Source organism: Cotesia typhae, unplaced genomic scaffold, assembly GCF_013202065.1.
Source record: "Cotesia typhae breed Kobodo isofemale line unplaced genomic scaffold, CoteBio_Ctyphae scaffold_13, whole genome shotgun sequence".
Taxonomy (NCBI): domain Eukaryota; kingdom Metazoa; phylum Arthropoda; class Insecta; order Hymenoptera; family Braconidae; genus Cotesia; species Cotesia typhae.
In genome coordinates this window covers 698,928-720,396 of record NW_027423774.1, presented here as the reverse complement: position 1 = coordinate 720,396, position 21,469 = coordinate 698,928, and the positions used below count along the sequence as shown (strand labels likewise).

Sequence of the window (21,469 nt, the reverse complement as noted above, 5' to 3'; positions counted from 1 at the left end):
TCAATAGCTCTTTAGGAAAGTCAAATAAATATTTTCTTTTTTTTTCACCTCAAACTTAACTCTACAGTAACACGATTAACGCTTACGTCTCTTTTTAATAACTTTAAGTCAAGGCACACGTTTGAGGCTACGGATACATTCTCATCAAGATCTCGTAAAGCAAGTTCATTAACTTTAAATTTCACGAGTGCCATTTTTTTTTTACAAAAATAATCAATTTCTGTGAAACAAAATACAAAAACAATTTCGATTATTTTTATGATCATTATAAGTTTTAATGGTATATAAAGCCTCTGTAAACGTTAAAGATAACTTAGTACGTTAGTTTCTAGACTAGTTAACGATCCATTGTTCAACGCATTGTTTTTTAAGTTAAAATAATTTTTTAATCAATAAAAAAAAAAAAATAAAGAAGTTGAAAATGATTTTAAAAATCTTCGTAGTTTTTTTAACTGTATTTAATTTACAAACAAATATCACTACTTTTTGTAATGTAATTAATCTCGATGAAATTAACTCAATAATCGAATACATAAAAAATATTGAACTAAAAACTCTCAATGATTATAACTCAAATTCGTCTTTAATTAATAAAACTAATTATGAGGTATTAAAAATAATTTTCAACGACGGTCGAAATGTGCTAAATGACTTTGAAGAAGTATCAAAAAATTCCAACTTCGACACCTTTGATTCTAAATGGGATGATTTTATTGAGCTGTTAAGTTTTCATGATACAAATCCCCATAATTCTTCTGAAATTTATGCGTTTTTGAATATGAATTACAAAATCAGAAATTATGATGAGAAGATTAGATTACTGATAGATACATTTAAATACATTATTGAAGATGATTCTGACAATATAGATGACTTTTGTCAAGGAGTATTCAAAACTTCTAGACATATTCTGAATTATTTTAACTACGAAAATTACGCCAACGAATATTTAAATATTATTCAAGCGGTGAGAAAATCAACTGATTCTTTATTGACGAACAATGAGGTAATGTGAATTATTTTATTTAGTTAAAATATATGTGAACTAATAATAATAAATTTTTAAAAGAATAATTTTATGATTCTCAATATTTAGAAGAATGAATAACAAATTAAAAATTTTTTTTGAATACTATCTGTAAGCTGTACATATTTTTTCAGAAGTTAACAAAATCCAACGGTTGCGGAAAATTCACGTAATTTCGACAATTATTGTTCAATTATTAAGAGAATGTTATTTGCTCAAGTTAAATATTCAATAGTCAATTACTACATATGGATTATCGAACAACAGTGTGATAATTGTTCATAATAATTGAACATATCTCCAAATTTTTTTTTGTTTATCATCATATTTATTTATATAATTTATTCGATAGCTTCATACAGAAGCAGTATAAATAAAGCTCGTACCTATAGCATGAAATTACAGGATATCATGAATTCAACTGTAAATACACTCCATGGAATAAATTACTATGCATATCAATGTGATCCGGAGGTTCACGAACGATGTAATTACTTGACATATATAAAAACTATTTTAATGAATTTTAGAAAAGATATAACTTTCAAAAGGTATGACTACTAGACGCTAATTTTTAAATAAATAATTTTTATTTTTAAAGCCTCTGAAAATACGTACATCGAATTAAAAAGAATGATACAAACAATAATTATCAATGAAAAAAATTTAACATCTACACAATCTTGTAACAACGGATGTAACCTTGAACTAATTGCTATTTCCATTAGCAATGAAACAGAGTGTCAAGAATTTCTCGATTGTGAAGAAATGTCTTCGTATTATAATGTCTGCGAAATGGTGATAAAACTTTTTTAATTGTTTGCTCGCATTTTATTTTTTAATAATTCTATTAATTACGATATTTAATTAACATCTATTAGGACAATGATGTCAGACGTTACGAGTGGTTTGAAGACTCCTATGGACATATTTATGGCAACAAAAATGGTGACACTTGTCACGGGAATGTGAAACTTTTATCTAGTTACTTTGAAGGACCTTTCTTTCACAATTGTGCTTATTGTGTATGCACTTATAAAAGTAAGCCAAAAAGTGCATCAAATGTCATAACAAGTATTAGTTTCCGAGATCAAGTGTCAGATATAATTGATAATAAGTAAAATACTTTATTTTTATAATAAAAAAATTTTGCTTTTTATAAGATAACAAAAAAAACTTCAATTGAAAATTATTTGGCTTTAGAATTGTCACGGGTGCAAGGTTTGTGGAAAGAGCTGGAATGATTCATATTCAGATGTTACAAGCAGAAGTTTTACCGCATGGGAAAACCATTAATCCAACATGGAAACCGGTTGAAAATTTTGATTATAACGAGACAACTAAAAATTATTATATCATTAATGATAAGTCACCGATTGAATTACGTTCGGGAATTGATTACGGAGAAGCGGAAATCATGAATTTGAATGATGTGATGTGTTCCAAAGGTCAAGTGGTTACAGGTGTTAGAATAAGATTTGCTAGAGACTCGTTAGATACATCGAATTCAACCAAAGGCGCCATGGAGCTACAAATTCAAATTACTCGATTAGATTTCAATACAGGGAAACTTATGGTCGATATCGATGAACCTCATTGGATAACTCCGAAAAATCAATCCATCAAGTTTGTATTTTTTTTTTAATTTTAATAATATGTTGATGTTATTTTTAGTGAATTTGTACTCCGCAATCGAGGAAATCCCAGGAATTTACCAAAAACTGATTTTGTGCTAACAACGAATAAATCTGTCAAGTTTTATAGATCCGATCTAAAGAAAGATGCCGGTCAGACAACAGTCCCTTTCTTTGACAGTCGCAAAGTATTATTTGATGAAGGTTTTCCTCTTGGGGGCATAGGTCTTTTCCATTATGGTGATGAAGAATCCGCTGGATATTTGGCTCTCAGAGTTTTTGATTTTGATATGTTTTAATGTAAAAGTTGAGTACGTATCTGCTGAGAGAAAAACAATTTTTTTTTTTTTTTTAAGAAATTAAATTACTTATTTAGATCGATAGTAACATATAGCGGAAAAAAAAATATTTTTTTCTCAATTTACAGAATATCTTAATTTTTAAGCTATATCTTCCAACTAACACATAAATCGATATGTATGGTGTATAATTGGACCGTTTAATAAATACTAAATTTTTTTGTTAACTTTTAGACTTCGTAAATGTAGAAATTTATATATATTATAGGTTTAAATATATTTTCTTGACAAAGTTTGTGAAAAAAAAGAATTTTATATAAAATGGTTAAATCCTTATTACTTCAAAACGGTATGAAAAATGTTTCACATATTTTTAAAGATTAGCGGCCTGTGGATTCAGAGCAAGACGTAAAGTTTTAGCTGAAAGAGTTACCCGTGTAACTTTAAAAAATAAAAAAATAAAATTGTTAAGAAAGTTCCAAAGAGAGAAGTTAAAATAAAGAAAGAAAACAAAAATTCAAGGAATAAAAAAACATTACGAAAAAACATAATTCACGGGTCTTTATTGAAACTTCCTTACAAGTATGGATTTTAACTTTGAATTTACAGGCTTACTTATATATTCAACTGTCGACTCGAAATTTCATACTCGTAATAGATTAAGAATACTATTAATAACAAGAAGTTGATTGGATTTTACCGAAATTTTAAATTAAAATGCATAAATCAATTGTTTCATTGATTTATGCTACGTATTTTGGTTAGAATACAACGTCATAACCGTTTTCATTTCTGTCTTTATATTATTTATTTACATCGGAAGCTTTCGTACGTCGTAACGTAATTAATCGTCAGGTAAGAGATTTCTGTTGTTGTTAAATAAATAATATTTAATATTCTCTTTACACGATAAAAAATGAAAAATCTGTGTGGCTTAATTTTTTCACCATCACATCTTTCTAATCCACCAGCTATTAGTGAAATGAAATAAATGTCATAAGTTCCAGTAGTATTTCACTATTTGAATCGGAAAATTCAGAGAGGATGTAAAGAAAAGGAGTGCTTTTGACATGTACAAAAAAAATGCTTATACTTTATCATTTAGGGATTAACCCCTTATTCCCAAAGCAGTCGTACAGCGTTTGAAAATCGAACATTCTAAGCAGATATTATAGAAAAATAGTCACTACACTTTCATCATTTATTCTTTCTATAGAATTTTGCTAGTTGATTTTATATTCAATAAATTTACAAGACATGATGAACTTACATTTTTTTTTTAAAGAAGAGTCGAAAAAGATTCATTCATTTTTTTCATACAACTTTTTTATTTTTTACTTGAATTTTGAAATTGTTTAATTATTTTCTCAGTTTCATAGCTCAGCTCCATTTCAAAACTCAATTATAAAGTTATAACATTTATGTCTTACGTGATATTGTTTGCAAAATGATAAATAGGAAGAAAGAAATAGTTTCTCTGTACTTAGTTATCCAAAGCTAAAATGTTATAGTAATATTGCACAGAAATGCTTTTGAACTTTAATGTGGATTAATGTTCATTAACGTATAATTGCGAAAATGTAGTCAGCGTTTATTTTAATGCAATATTTGCACTTGTCAGATTCCTTTCTCTGTATATTATATTATTATCATAAACTACAATATATTATATAAAATAATATTATATTTGGAAAAAATTATACGTAAACTATAACTTCGAAAAAATTTTTCTAATAAGCATTCAATAATTTCGAGTACAAATAAATTACAATTCCATGATATTAACAATAGTTCACAGACGAAATTTGAACACAAATTATTATTTACCTGACGAGTAAACGTTTGCCGCATAAACTGACGAAAGTACAAGTTGGTGACACAAGCTTAGTGTTACTATTTATATTTCAACACCAATTTTTTATTGATTTTGGAGTAACACACAAAAAGTGTTACTTTAACACCAAAATCAATAAATCATTTTTTAACACAAATGCGAATTTTTTTCTATTGTGAAAAGAAGTGTTGAAAATCTCCAACTGAAAGCCCATGATCGTCGAATCATCTCTTTAATTTGAGGTGTTAAGTTCAGAAATAGACATTACTTTTCTTACTCTCTTGAAGAGCTTATCTGACATTAATTCTCAGTTGAATCAATTACTAAAAAAATTTTACATAGTACGACAGGTCAATTATTGATGCAGTCATTTCTAGGAAAAATAAAAAGTTGAAAAATAAATTCTAAAAATGATTTATTTATTCTCGGGTATGACCGTACATCAAAATTGACTATATCAGAAAATTTTTTTACAGGCATACTCAAAATCTATGAATTTGATTCAACGTCGTGTTAAAATCAAAATTCAGCTCTTTATTATCATAAATAGGCAAAAAAAAAAAAAAGAAAAAAAAAGTGAAATATGCATTGAATATATAATGCATTTCAACATAAATTCTTCAACAGAATCACTTACATTTACAGGGAAAATTCACGTGAGAGAATACAGCAGACGTCTCTTCAGGTTCTTGTGACGACGGTCGGTTGGCCAATTTTGTAGTATGTCGTAAGTTAGACAACGTTTCCATTTTACACGGCTGAATTATGGAGGGCGAGATTTTTTTATTCTTTCACATTTTATCCTCGAACATGGAGAGACAGGTAATGCTTAATGTCAACTTTTCTGACGTTAGGCATTCTCACTTATTCGTATTACGCCTACAATGTATAGACCAAAGAAGCAACACAAAGAAATCATCAACTTTTTGAAAGCGAATTATGATTGAAAACATTGATCGATATTTTAATAGAAAAGCAATTATGCAATTCATTAATAAATTGTGAGTTGAAATTCCTGTCATTATTAAAATTGAAATAATGTAATATTTATGTTGTAAAAAGTGAATAATTCCGACATAATCATGTTAGATGCTACTGAGCTGGCAGTAAATTTCATCCACGAACCAAAGAGGGATGAAAGGATCTAGAACTATATGAAGGAATTTACGAAATGGCTAAAGAGGAATATTACAAAGTTTGCCTTTACCTAATAGTTATTTCGTATTACTCCCTCAAATGAAATATTATTTTTTAATAAATTAGTATTCACTAATTTGAAAGATCAAAGTCACGCTTTTACATTTTCATATTTGAAGAAAATTAGAATAACTTCATGTTTTTGCACTATAACAATATTTGAATTATTATTATTTTGATCAGCTCACTTTTCAAATGCACATATGTATACAATAAATCTTTCAACAATATCAACAATCGAATTACGTACTATAAACGTTAGAATATTTAGTAGGAGTAGATAGAAACGAGCATTGTATTGGTTCTCTGAACATAGTAGTGCTATTTGCTTTGCTGATTGTGAATAGATTCTAACGGGTTTAGCAACTATTTTCACTAAGTGTGCAAGCATTTTCTGTCAGTGTAAACAGGTGTTTAAATCATTTTAAATCGAATTTCAGCCGATGAAAGGGACTGTTTCAGTATTGCTCTTAATGGCTGATAAAATTAATTAAAACACTAAAATTATATAATACTACTATCTGATTAGTTGTATTTGGTGTGCAATTGTTTATAATTATCTGACTAAAATCTGGAGAATTATAATAAATAAAATAATAGTAGAAAAATATTTTTTTAAAATTAAGCTTGTAATTTATTGAAATTTCTATATAAATTATCTCAAAATATTCTTTCAATCATTTATTGTATGTGTGTTTGCAAATAAATAAGATCATCTTAAATTTAAGTAGCAAGTAATATTTTTTTTGACAGAACGGTTGAAAGTAGCGTATTAAATCTATATGCTTTTTAAGCTAGTATATTTGCAAGCTCTTATGATCTTTTCTATAATCCTGAAAGCCGAATAAAGTTCACTAGCCTTTATATAATACTTTATTTCAGATCTTGTTTTTTGTTGAGTTTTAGAGAAATCCTACATCCTATCGCTTCTAAAAGTCTGGTTGTCATCACCTTTTAACTTTAAAACTAAATTTGTTATATGCATGGAATTTGTACTAGTTATATAAAGTCACAACTGGTATTATGATATCAAAAAGAATTTTTTTATGTGACAGTAATACGTGCAGAAATTTGAGATATTATTTTATTTCTATGCTCGGTAAATATATCACGAATAAACGAGTGTATAAATAATTCGAAATTTGTTTTTGATATTAACTTTTTTGCATTGGTTTTTATGTAAAGTAAAATAAGAAATTTTGTTAATATTACATCAACATTATAAAAACGAATTATTGTATACTCTAAATTATTCGAATTAATTAACGTAAGTGATTTATCTGCCGTTAAAAAAAAAAAAATTTAACCGATCCACAAGATATCTCGTTTTCAACGTTAACCACGTGAATTTTATGAGTATTAAACAGATGTAATACTCGACTGCAACCAAATGTTATCATCCATTTTATGAATTCCTACGGAACCCTTTATGTGAGAACGGAGTTATGCTTGACCGGTTTTTATTATTTTTCTTGAATAATACTCATTGCAAATTATGAACCGTGAAATTTAAATAATCGTTTTATGATACTGTGTTCAGCATTTTGTATGTAAGCAATATTTATTGTTTTTAGACTGCGATAAAATTTGATAAAAATGAAAAAATTTAGTGGCAACTGAATGTCTTCATCAAGTTACACTGTCGTGGCTTTCTAGTTAATTTTATAAAGAACATTTTATGTACAAACGTAAAACTAAGTATTTTAAATAATACCATACATTCGGTAATATAAAAACTTTTCAAATTTTTAAGAAAGTTATAAATCTCTCTCTTACTTGGAGTTCTGTTGTTTAAGCACAATGGCAAAAAAAAAAAAAAAATCGTAAAATTTATACGAAAAGTTATAGTTGTGATTATAAAAAAGTTGTGATTTAATAAAATTTTAAGCTGTTATTTATAGATGATATGACTTGACACTAAGAATTAACAAACTTACCACAAACACCTTGATGTTTTACCCGCGTGTTCTTTCGATCACGGCAACTAGTTTGACGCAGAAGACATTGATTTAAATATGTAACGTCATCAGTACCGCATACATGTTCAAGAGTTTTTGGACAGTTTGAAGGACACTGGCAAGTAGCTATTCCATTATCAGATACGATACAAACTGCACCCCAGGCGCAATACGTTTTTTCGCATGGTTCTGAAAGAATACATATTTTTTTTTTTTTTAATTATGATTCGAATATTTAGTAAAATTTTTCTTAAATAAAATAATCAATTGAGTCAGAATTAAACTTATACATAATTTTTTTGAATAATAAATGGGCTGTAAAAAATAATTTTCATTCTTTTTTGAGCTTTTCGAGGTCTAAAAAAATAGGATTGTCTATTTTTGGTCATAATGAATTGAAAAAAAAAAAAAAATTGTCAGCGGTAAAACAATTACATATTTAATTATAAATAAATAATTAAGATTCGTAAAGATTTTAAGCAACGAAGTTATTTGTGATGAAAAATTTCCCTAAAAGCTCGGGGCCGATTTTTTCCACTGCGTTCCTAGTAAACGAGGTCAACTCTTCACAATGTCGCTGATACGATCTGTTGGTGCGAGGAAGTCGTATTTCACATAGTTTATAACAGGCAGCGGTAAACAGGGAATGACTCCCGCTTGGTCGATGGTAAATAAGGTATGTACGATAAGTAGTATAGCGCCACTCGTGGTCAGTCGTCTCACGGATAGGGTGAATGCTCGAGTAATTCGAACTACTCGTTTCATCTATGCGCCATCATTGATTTTCTACTCGTAGTTAAAAATTAACAAATTGCAATTTAACAAATAGAGTATTACTTATTTATACTCACGATATGATGATGAAAAATCAATAAAAAAATAAAAATTGTTCTGCCAATCATCAATTTTGCAAAAATATTAATAGCTAAAACTTTTCTAGTATTACAAGAGGTCAATAGTTTTTTGAAAGAATGAGAGAATAACCAACTCTATATATAATTTAAATTGATTTAATTAAACCGTAATTATTAAGCGGTATCAGAGAGTGATGTTTTTTACTTTTTGACAGAGATATAAAGTTTTATGACACTTATTACTTCTTAATCGAAAGGATCATCTATCATAATTTGTCTCATAGTTTGCTAATACAATTACTCATGTTTCTCTGAAAAATAAACGAAAAGTCATACTCATCACAAACTTTAAAGAATTAATAAATTAAATCATTAGCAACTTTCGGAACCTATAATCGAATACTTTTGATAATTCATCTATTTTATATTATTTTACTATAAATAACATATTTTATCGATAGTTTTGACTGTTTGGAAAAGAAATTGATTATTTTTATTTGACTCCATTAAATTATATTACTTTAAATCAAATAATTTCAAATGTTTTTTTTTTTTTTTTTTTTTAATTATGATATCATACATTTTTTTTTCTATGTGGTCTCTATCATTAACTCAATTATTAACTATTACAATTAATTAAAATCATACAAAACGACGATTTATCAAGAAACGTAATATAATACTGTAATTTTTCTTAAAATATTAATTAGCATACAGTTACTGCAAGATAGACCACGAAGCTTAATATGTATAAATAATTAGTCCGGTAAGTGATATAGGGCCGGATAGCGTAACTAATGGAGCATCCGGTGTGTAATTGGTTAATCTGGACTTGGCTCGTGGTCCTTAATCGCATTGTGACTGCGGTACGCATCCATCTAATGTTTTTCTTACAAATTTACGAATCCAGTTTTAATTGTTGTTAGACAATGTTTATTGTTGCTACTTCTCGAAATGAATAACCAGTTTTATAAATTTTTAAGTTATTGTAATGAAGAACATTTAATTAATTAATTAATTAATTAACGAGCAAAATGCAGAAATTATAATGATGAATATATTGAAATTTTCTCTTGAATATTTTTTGAATGCGTAGAATTTATTGGAAAATTTTCAAGTTAAATCTTTTGGTAATTATAATTATGTATTGAAACTCTCTGAAACAACTAGTAGTTTTGTAAAAAAAAACTCGAACCGATAAAATGTAAAAAATAACAATTGAAACTATTTAATAAAATGAAACGAAAATAATTCTCTTTCTTCTTACGCTGATTTATAGTCTCACGTTCTGTTCGTTACGAATTTGCAGTTAATTTACTTTTTTCACATGATATTTTTTTTTTTAATTAGTTACATTTTTGTCCAAGTCCGGACATTAAAAGTTTTTAAATTATATTTTTTTTCTTACATCATAAAGTTAACTGTTCGAATTTAAATAATGAATGATTTTATTTCCTCAAAAGGTAAAGACTTGACGTTTTTAAAAATCATTGACATTTATAGCGGCACTGAAAAAAAAAAAAAAAAATAAACCTGACGTTGATACGTTTTGGTATTATAGCAATATTTGTATAATCTATGCACTAATACTGCGGTTTAGCCCCACCACAATATTTTTTCGGTAGCACAACGATACTTGTATAAGCTCTAAACGTATACAAAGTTTTATTTTGACCACAATACGTATAACTCCATTTTTAAACGAGTTTCTTAATCTGTAAAAGTAAAAGGTTATGATAAAAGTCATTGCAAACCTTATTGTAAAGAAAATAATAATTTGATCTCTTTTAATTTATTACTATTCGCCACTAAATCTAATTTAATGAACTTTTTAAAAATTTTTAAAACTGTATTAATTTTTTACGTCAAAGCTTGTATAAGAAAAAAAATGTTTACATGTATTACGATACATTTAAACTATTTTAAATATTTTAGATAAGTATCTGTGCCATATTCTGCAATAGTATAAATTCAGAGCACTGCCTATTTCATTGGATTATAGAACGACTGTAGGCAATCGGTTCTGTATGCAGTAAAAGTACTGCTGAAAGTTTTACTTAAATTTATCTTGATCACTTACTCGCAATATTTATGTCTTTTGCCGAGTATATACGAACCAACTGCTTTTGTTAAATTGATTTATCCATTTTTTTCTTCAACTTTTTGCGCAAAGAAAAACTAAAAGAAAATATTTCAAAAAATAATATAATATACTGCAAAATTTTGTGGCTTCATGCCAGATTCTTTTGTGTGTAAATATTAATTCGCTCTACCCCTACTATGTAGGATAAATGATCGAAACAGGTTTATTTAAGGTGTTAAGTTTTAACATTTTTTTGAAGAAAATTCTTCATCAAAACAACAGTTGAAAAGTTTTATTAATTATAAGCCAACTATTACACTTATTTACGTTAGTTTGATTAATTTACCACAAAAATTTGGTCATCTGAAGCTTAAATATTGAACTTTCGAAGTAAAAGTAATAAAAACCATTCCGAATCACAGTTAGCCTTCGAAGTTTATTGTACTAGTTTCTCACCATTTCAGTTCGGTCCAAATCAAATTTGTTTTTTATAAACTATCCAACCTAACAGTTGAATTCGAACACATGTACTATTGATCTTAAATTGTTCCTCTTCAACTGGCTACAGGCATTGAAACTCGGAGCTCGAACGCAGCCATTGTGAAATAGTAGATTATGTATCACAGTGATGAAGATTTAGAAAATTTGTGGAATACCAGTTCTTAGTTTTAGATCGGACGCAATAAATCTATTAACCTACTATTTTTAAAGTTAAATAAATAAATTGTTACTTCATAATTGCAAGTATCGATAATATATTTTTTTTTATTCAAATTAAAAAATAAAGAGTGATCACAAAGTCAAAGGATCAGAAATTCCAATCAGAAATATAAAAATTAAAGAAAACTTTTTAATACATATCTATATAGTCATACAGGTAAAGCATATTAATTCTATGAAGTGTGTCAGAGACATATCATTTCACGGTAATTAACGTAAATATAGATCGAATATCAAACCCACTTGACAAGACTTGCATCAAACGTTCTGTACTAATAACCAAAGTTAATTAAAAAACTGATTATTATACATCAACTATCCACTTACAAGTCTTGAATTTTGGTAAATATGAATGAAAAGCAATGTCTTATTTGATTCTCAATAATATAGTTGCAATCAGATGTGTCGAAAATAAAAGAAAGCTATTTGGATTATTATTTTAATATAAAAAAAAAAAAACGAGAAAAAAAAATTTTGAGCTTAAAACTAGTGATGCTGAATTTCATATTTTTAAGCCTGTAGAGGTGAATTATTTCAAGTTTGAATACATTTAATATATATATATATATATATTGATAATAACCCGGGCTTTGAATTTTATCGAAGGGTTATAATTATCTTGATTCCATAATTTTATCCATTAAAACATTCAATTATTCAACTTACACGTTTTAACCACCGAATTTTACAAATAATACATTGATTTCAAGATTAATTCAACATATAAATATTATTAGTACTTGTAAAGGATATAAAGTTGAATAATTAATCATTTTTTTATAAAAAAAAACAATGGTTGTTATTTTTTTCCGTTAATCCTGAAATAATGCGAATCATAATTGTAAATATTTACAAAAACTATTATCAAATTATTAATAGATTACATAGTGATCGACCTCGATTAATAATTAACTATTAATTTGGTAAATCTCATCAACAATAATTATCTTATTATCTTGAGTTTCTATCAGTTTATTTTGCCGTGAAAGCGATTCACGCACCTCTACTTCCGACACTCGGTGGTTAGTAGCTCATGCCTTTTTCATATTCCTATAGGTTTATTGTTGAAGAATAGTTAGATAACTTGCATGCACGATAATTGTTTTCCGATAGAATCTATCAAAATATTTTTTTATTATTTTTTTTTTTTTTTTTTTTTTTTTTTTTACTGCAATTTCCGTACTTTAGTATTGTGTGTTTCGTGAGAGCCAATTCAATTTAAATAGAAAATATTCCATGGTTATTTTATGTGTAAGAATTTTCTAGTAAATAAACTGTCTTTCAAAATTTATAAAAGTCAGTTATAGAAACCATCCTCTGTAATTGAAAGCAACCAAATAAATTTATTGGTAACAATGTAAAAACATTATTCATTTCAAAGTTTTTTGCTTTAAAAAAAAAGGACACAAATATCATAATAAACTGCACAGAATATTTACAATCAAACATACACATACATTAATCTTTCACAAATATTTATGCTGCTATTTTATCAATATGAATAAACTTAATTTTATATATTTAAATAATCTTTAACTCGGTTTGTTATGTAATTTATCTATTTGAAATGTATACCTACGTACGCTCGTTGCTTTTTTGATAAAAATAAACCAAATGATATATTTTGATAAATAATGGAATGATATATAAATGTCGAGACAATTGTTGTGAAATAAACGAGCAAAGGTTGCGACATGGTTATAAAAAAGCAACTACTATAAGAGCTTATGCTCTTGGCGAGAGAAAGATTAAAAAATCTTAAAAAAATATCAAGCATCCGTCATTTAATCGCAATTCATTATCTTGTCTTTTATTATTATTGTTTTTAGTACTATAATAATTAAAAACGTAAATACATCTAGTAAACTTCACATTATTACGTTTTTCAAATTGTTTTATGCAAATATTAATACTTCCGGCAATCTATTTTTTTATTTTCTGATTATTACCAATAAAAACATGATTATATACTAACTTAAGAGTCTGTGCCAAAATGTAAAATTAATTGTTTGAACCGACAGCAAAATCAAAACGTTTGATCTTTTTATTGCATTAACATTATTTTATTTAGATAAATTCTTGTTCTTCAACCATATGAAAATAAATTCAATAAGAGAAGTGTCAACTCTCAACAGTCTCTCAGAGTTATGCTAACCCAGCGACAAACGAAAAATATTCAACTACCTTATTTTATCGGAGCACCCAAAGACACGGCCATGTCTCGCGCCAAGTACTCGCTCAATAAACAGACAAGTGTATGTGAGCGTGGCAGTGCATGTCAGTATGCTTCTACGTGTCTCTTCAATCTTTTTTATATTTCTAATTAATGATTATTAATAAGTGCATAGCTGGAAATTTTTTTTTAAGAGATAGAGTTGGTATTCTATTTTCTAGGAACCTTTACTGTTTTGGATTCAAAGAGCACGGTGAATGCCTAAAAAAAAAAAAGTGTAGAGTTTAATCAATTACAGGCATTAGACCGATGACCAGACTGGTTGTATACCAAATGTTAAGAATATTTTTCAAGAACACTTGATAAGGGAAAATAAATTAATACTATTGTACAACGAAAGTGCCATTGATAAAAAAATAGATTGTAATGAAATGAATAGTACACATGAGTGACTATGATAGGTGGATACTGATACAAAACTCTTCTGAAAACAGCAGTTAATTAGCTTTGGTATAAATCGCTTACTCTACCCCTCCATGCCCTCGATGTCTACAAGCCATGGGATTTAATCAATAGAGGAAATCAATATGAATAGACGAAAAGGACATGAGAATCCCGGGTGTTCCCGACACGTCATCTGATTTGGATTGACGTGAACGACTAATTAGCTGCGAACGATCCTTGTTAACTCTTGAATGTCCAGCATGCATACATAGTCCTTGACAAGAGAACAAAATAATCAAGGACTCTTTACCAATCGATCGAACAGGTGACGTGCTTAACGTCCTACGGCCCTCCGATCGAATTCATCTCTGAAGAGCCTGCACTGCAGTAGGATACTCAGTCATTCCATAACGATCTGCATTTGACGTTTACTGGGTCATTTGTCAACGATTCAATGCTTTGTCGCTCCGGTGGTTTATCGCGAAAATAGAGACAGACACCTACAGAAGAGAGAGTGAATCAATCTGTCAATTCAAATTAGACTGCATTATAAGATGATTGGTCATAACCCGGGCTCTATTATTAGTAATCATACAGATGGATATCATTACCAATAACAACATCGAGAGATAATAAATGGACAGCCTGGTTTTAGAAATTATTTACTTTTGTTAGAAAATTTTTTATCATATCATTTTTTGTCATGAGAGCCGAAATCTTTAATCAAGAACACCATTTTGAAGAAAATGATTTTCTTTAATCAAGATAATAAATTCTTGAAACAAGAAAATTTTCTTAGACCAAAAATAATTTCAATAAGTATAAAAATATATTATTTGACCATAAAATAGAAAAGTTTTTTCTAAACCCCATTTTTAAAGGAAGTCAATGCGCCTCAGCTGAATCATAATGGCCCAGTTTTTTCAGCAGTTGATAACTTTAGAATTCAAAACGAATTATTTATTTCAAGCGAACGTAAATTTCTTTCTATTTGGTGCAATAAATTTTTCATCTTGCAAATCATAATAAGGAAACAAAAAAAAATAATAAAAATAGAAAAACGAATTTACATCTCAACCCTTTTTAGTTCGTCTCAACGTGAAATGCGCCTGAGAGTTTATTTGTGGTCTCAAGAGATGCACCATTCCTTTTCTCAAGTACAGGTGTCTATTGCAGATTCTTTGGTTTTATTTTCTTGTTCATATCAGACTCCTATACCTTGAAGATCTCAAGAGACTTTCGAGAACGGGCGTTACATTATCTTGACTCAAAACATTAACTACGTGACTATCTACTTCTAAAGACTAAATGGACTAGTAACTTTGCGATTGGAAGTTTGTTAAAGTTACTACATTATGTAATGTCCAGACAACAAATTTACGTTAAATTTATTAACTACTTATGTTGTTTCTGATCTTAACTTTCGATAATAGACTAGAAATAGTAGCCTTTGAGGCATGCACTAAACATTACTAGATCATTTTGCTTTTTTTTGTTGTGAAATGTATTAAATTTTAATTTTTAAAATTACCCTATGATTTATTTACGTAAATTTTATGAAACTATAAATCGTGAATGCTTCGATAATCGATAGTAAGTGGCTATTATAATTTCAAGTTTTATTTCCGTTCAATCTAATATAAAAAAATCTACTGAAAGTATTATTTATTCAGAACTATTATTCTAGTATAATTAATTGATCGTTATACAATCCTGTCTTTCTCTGTGAAGTTTCTTTGTTAATTTAAACAAATTAACTTTTACTAGCGACTTGCAGTAACTATATGACTGTCATGAATTATGAATTATGCATAAAAGAACTTTTGCTTAATAATATTTGAAATTACAATGTGCATAGTTTGGATACTTTTGATGTAAATTAAGAAATTAATATTGCTTTGACAGAATCAAATACCAATAATTCAATGGAAAATATCATATAGGTCCCTTATGATTCCAAGAAACTATTCAAAACTGCCCCGAAAACTTTACATAGAAAATTGAATGTAACTAAGAATTATACAGTCATGAAAAGTCACTAATTCAAATTAGTTCGTTTGTTTTTTACTTTTTACATCTTAATTATTTAATTGATCATCTTGAAATTTCCTATACATATTTCAAGCACTGAGTGCACTAAATTCGCGAGTATTAACTATACATATTTCCTTATGTAAAGTGTATGCACTAAATCAATATCGTTAGTTACCTTTGTACAAGCTATATGCACTCTGAGTAAATTCTTGAGCACTCAACGCTAAATTATTGAAGGTATAATGCTTCCTTTATTTGGCTATCATCATTTTTTTTATTAATTAAATTTTTTACAGCTTTTGTTATGAGTGGAAAAAAAAATCTAGTTTTCTTTTGGATAATAATTATTGATTGAGGTAATAATAATAATAATTATCAGTGATAAGTCATAAGTTGTAATGAAGAAATATTTGTATTAAAGATTCAGTTATAAATTTTCCACTATAAAAATCAATAGTTTGTAAAAATTTGGAACTGCTACAAAAAATAAAACAAACAGAAAGATTTGAATTTATACGTGAAAATTTTTCATTTGTACAATAAGCACTGACTAGGTAAATCAAAGTGTTAGTACTATCGGAGGCATTAAATAACCGGAATTAATTACACGTGCAACGTGTAAATATCATAATGTTTACTGTGTAGATAATTGAAATCAAATTAATGCAGATAAATTTACTAGAATTTAATTGAAAGATGGGTTAAAAATGATTATGGTGAAATGAAATGTTTTTTTTAATTTTCTGTATAATTTGGAATCGATAGATGAAGCCATTTCAAAGTTATTTAAAAAAAATCACATTTAAAAAAATTTTTTTTGGAGTTTTTTTTAGATTTCTTAAAATTTTCCTGTTCAAATTGGAAAAAATTTTTCAATATTATTGTTGTTGTTATTATTATTATGCACTGACTGTTACTTGCCCGTTTTGCTTTATATAGTAATATAGATATAGATTATATACTTATTCAGTAGTTGCGGTTACAAAAGTAAGCAGACACATAAGTCCAAGTTTATTAAGATGAAAGCCTTCGTTCATAGTTTTCACTTGGTTTCCAGTAAACTAAGTTTCAGTTGTGCAAGAGGGACTGGCTTTGTAGTGACTTAATGTCCATTTCACAGCAGTTAAATCTCAGGAAATTACACAATTATAACATTGAAATAGTAAGTACATGATAAAGTATTTAGTACACTATAAAAAATAATAAATCTAAAATTGATCTAGATTGAATCAAAGGATTATGATTATTATCATTAAAATACCCACTGTTTTCTTCAAGTACTAAAACTGTTTCCCTTGACACGTATTATACTAGTAGAGAAAATTTAAGTCAACTTTTGAACTAAAAGCTCTAACCAACTTCGTGATTCTATTTTCATTTCAGTGGCTTGTTAGTTAAGTAACTCTGATACATTACGGTTTTAAGCCATAACGTAAAAAAAATATAATCTCTAATGCTGCAACGAACTAAAGAAATGAAAAATCAGGTTACTATTTGAATAAGCTACATCATTATATTCATATGCAAAAATTGTAATCTTTAAAAAGTTTTGTAGTTTGGTTCATTTCAAGCGAATAATATGAATATGAGGCTTTTTATAGTATTAAATATGTTGTAAGTTTATTTTAAATCATAAAAGTTCCATCAAGCACTATTCTTTTTGAATCAAAGAAGCTTTTGTGTGTGCTATTGTGATGCTTTAATATCTGAACGTACTCGCTCTATACGTAGTCTCTTTATAAAAGAAAAAAGTTCATCGAACATTTTTAACACGAAAAGGGTTTTGATCCTAGTTTTGAAGTTATTAAAAGTTTAATTTTAATTTAGTACAAGCATTTATAATGATAATAGTAAAAGCTATATCTCTATTGAATCTTTGTTCTTAGATGTAAGTATTTTTTTCGAAAAAGTTGTTAATAAAGGGATCAAGAAAAATTCCCAAATGAACAAATGTTCAGTTAAGAGATCTTAGAAAATATTTGTATACGTGGGAACATAAGTATGGATTTGTCTCGTGGTAAAAATGAATGTTACAAGTACCGACAGTGTAAGGGTGAAGTATAACCGAGGCAGGGGTGAAAAACCCTCGTAGTAAGTAAAGAATTAATTGTAAAGGACTAGAACAGGCAGTTCCTGAGTAACTTTAATGTAAGACAGACCTCTGTTTTTTTATCTCTGCAATTTTACTTTGAATAAATACTCACCTAAGCTTTTAATCACCCCGTGATTCTTTAATAATAACACATTAATTTATATTAGTATCCTATCCTAAAATCCGATACTTTATCTACATCATTTCAATTAAATCTTATAAGTTACCATTCTTGTAACGCTTAAAATAAAACATTGATTTCCCAATCAAACCTGTAAGTTTAATCAAAGTTAAATTCTTAGTCAATAGATTAATTAGATTTCATAGTTTGTATTGCCGTGATTTTCGGAGAAGATTCAACTTATTTACGCTTGGGATTTCCTAGTCAATTGATATAAAATACACTCATACCTAATAACAAAAATCACCGTGAAATTTTTTCCTTTGTTATATTTTACCTCAATATGACCGACCCTAATCTTGACACACCCCAAAATAGTCAATTAACTAGAACACATTTAGTAAATGACATTTGTTATTTTATGTAACAACAATTTTACTTGTGATAATTAATAAAAATCAATAACTCCAACAATAAAGTTCAACTGAATTTTTGACGAATATACGCTTCGAAGTAATTCTTGCTTTCTTCTTGACTTATTTTGAAACTAAGCGAAAAATCGAGCTAATACAATTTCAACTTATACGCTCACAACTGTTGTTGAGCAAGTTTCTGCGGCAGCTTACTTAACTGAATTTCTTTCAAGGTTATACCAGAATAGATCTTCAGACGGGTTTTTTATTCAGCGAAAAGGACCGAAAAGAATAGCTACCGGTTGACCCTTGAATAAAAATAAAAAAGCAGATTGGGTAAAAGGAAGAATGAAGTGACAATTGGACAAAAAGGAATATCCAATATCGAACGATACAATGCTATTGACGTCATCCATGTTGCTTCCCTTGTGTGCCATAAGAGTAATGTGTGTAAGATAACATTAATTATCAATGCAAATAAACTCCGATGAATTGGAAACGTTCAATAACTCAATTATTCAATAATTGAACAAATTGTTATTTCAATATTTTAAAAAAAGAAAAAAGTAACTTTTAGAAAGTAATGAATTAAGAAAGGACAGATTATCATTATAAATAAAAGTTACCACAAGTTTTATCTACTTTGAGTTTTAAACGATCTTGATACTTTAACTATCAGTAATAAATACGAATTCATTTACACGGGCTGATAGACTCGTAAACATAAGTACACGTTTCTTGCGGCAAATTTTTTTACGAACCTTGGGATGTTAGAGAAATTTTATAGCCAGATAAACTATCTAAATACTATTTTATGCGCATTATATGACCATCGAATTTTATTTTTAAGTGATAGTTATTTAAGATTAAATGTTTTTTACTTAAAAAAAACCTGAATTCACTTTTCTATTAATATTTTAAAAAACCTTCTTGCTAAAGAGATATTATTGCACGTCTCGTAACTCGAAGCAGTTGAGGTAATGCTTCACGTCAAGGTTAAGAAATTTTGTGGTCTTAAAATGCCTCTATCACAGCCATATTGCACTGATACGATAATATGAGTAGACGTATATCAAGAAAACATGCACTAAATAATCCATCTTATTGAAAACAAAAAATAACTATTTTAAAATTTTTTAAGTCTGGGAAGGCCGCACCTGACGTAAATTTAGATACTATTCTGTTTAAATTTCTTAATAATAAATTATTTTTTTTAATTTCTGTTTTTAAAATGCACAATGAATTATTTTTATTCTAACAAGTACCAATTAGATAAAAGAAGAAAAAAGATAAATTTAATAATTACCAAAAAATATTGAACTTGAAAAAAGCTCAAAATCAACAAATTTAAAACTGACAAAATCAATTATTTTCCGTCGGTATTCAATCTTTCTTTGAATTAATAATATCTGTTTAATAATCCAATTATATTTCAATGACTATAGAGTTGAAGCTTAGCTGATTGTACAACTTAGAGTGTATTTGATTTATTTATAGAATACTTTATCCGACGCTTGCTATAGGAAGATTTATATTTGAATCGATAATAAGGGCTATTAGTTAATACTCTATAATCTAATGATAACATTAATTATACGTACGTCACTTCTCATCGTACGTTGGTGTAAATTTAAGCTACTGCATTGAGAAGAAAATTTTGGTTAGCCCGTTAGAATCCTCACACTTAATTATTAATGGTCTTAATAGAAATTATATAAATCATTTTTTTGGTATTTATGAGAAATTCTAAAAATTACTTTGCAATTTCACAAATTCAACCAGAATGCTTTACTTTTTATAAATAAATAATAATAAATAAATCAAGAACTAAAAATAAAAAGAAAATATACAGAAACAAAGTAGTAGATGAGTGATAATTTTCTAGGAGCTCTAGCTTTAAAAAGAACACACGCAACTACGACTGAATAATAAACTTCATAATAATGATTTTTTTCTCTTCCTTTCATTATCAGCACCTCAATATAACAAAGTTACCTCGAGTTCATTATTTTACTGATGCTTTACTCAAATTATTTTTACAGCCTGTAATTTTTTATGTTTTTACTGACTTAACTACAAGTATTTTTTGTGCGTGTTGTATTCTTTTAGGTAAAATTACTCAGTGAATATTTTATGGTGGTAATCGATTTAATTATGTGTTAGTATTCTTGCTAAAGAGTCCATGTGTATATATTTTTTTAACCCATATTTATGATGTACTGTATAAAATTTGCGGAGTCGATGATTTTCAATTGATTTACCTCCTCCGGGAATTAAATTTACTTGAAAATGTATTTCATTTATATTATTAATGCAATTCACTTTGCAAAATGGATTTTTTTTTATTGAATAAAAATAATAAAGTCGCTGTTGCTTGCTAAAAAATTATAAAATCCGTACTTTTAAAAATTGAATTTTTTTTTTTTGATTTTAATTTATTCTTTAAATTAATTTCTTTAATCTATTTACAAAATATACATGAAAATTTTTTAGCACTAAGCTTGGTGGAAACCATTCTTATGTATTTGAGTTAATTTAGTTGTCAACATGATTACAAGTTAAGTGCATTACGTCGCCGTTAGTCAT

At 27.6% G+C, this 21,469-nt stretch overlaps 1 protein-coding gene across 5 annotated transcripts in view; it reads right to left on the bottom strand.

Moving 5' to 3' along the window:
- The window catches only part of LOC141534210 (agrin), a 123,283-nt gene that overhangs the window by 53,426 nt on the left and 48,388 nt on the right, over positions 1-21,469 (bottom strand). For all 5 annotated transcript variants that reach the window (XM_074253407.1, XM_074253408.1, XM_074253409.1 and 2 more), the window contains exon 5: positions 7,929-8,138. In XM_074253407.1, coding sequence (XP_074109508.1) covers positions 7,929-8,138 — 210 coding nt within the window. The remainder of the gene's footprint in view (positions 1-7,928; positions 8,139-21,469) is intronic.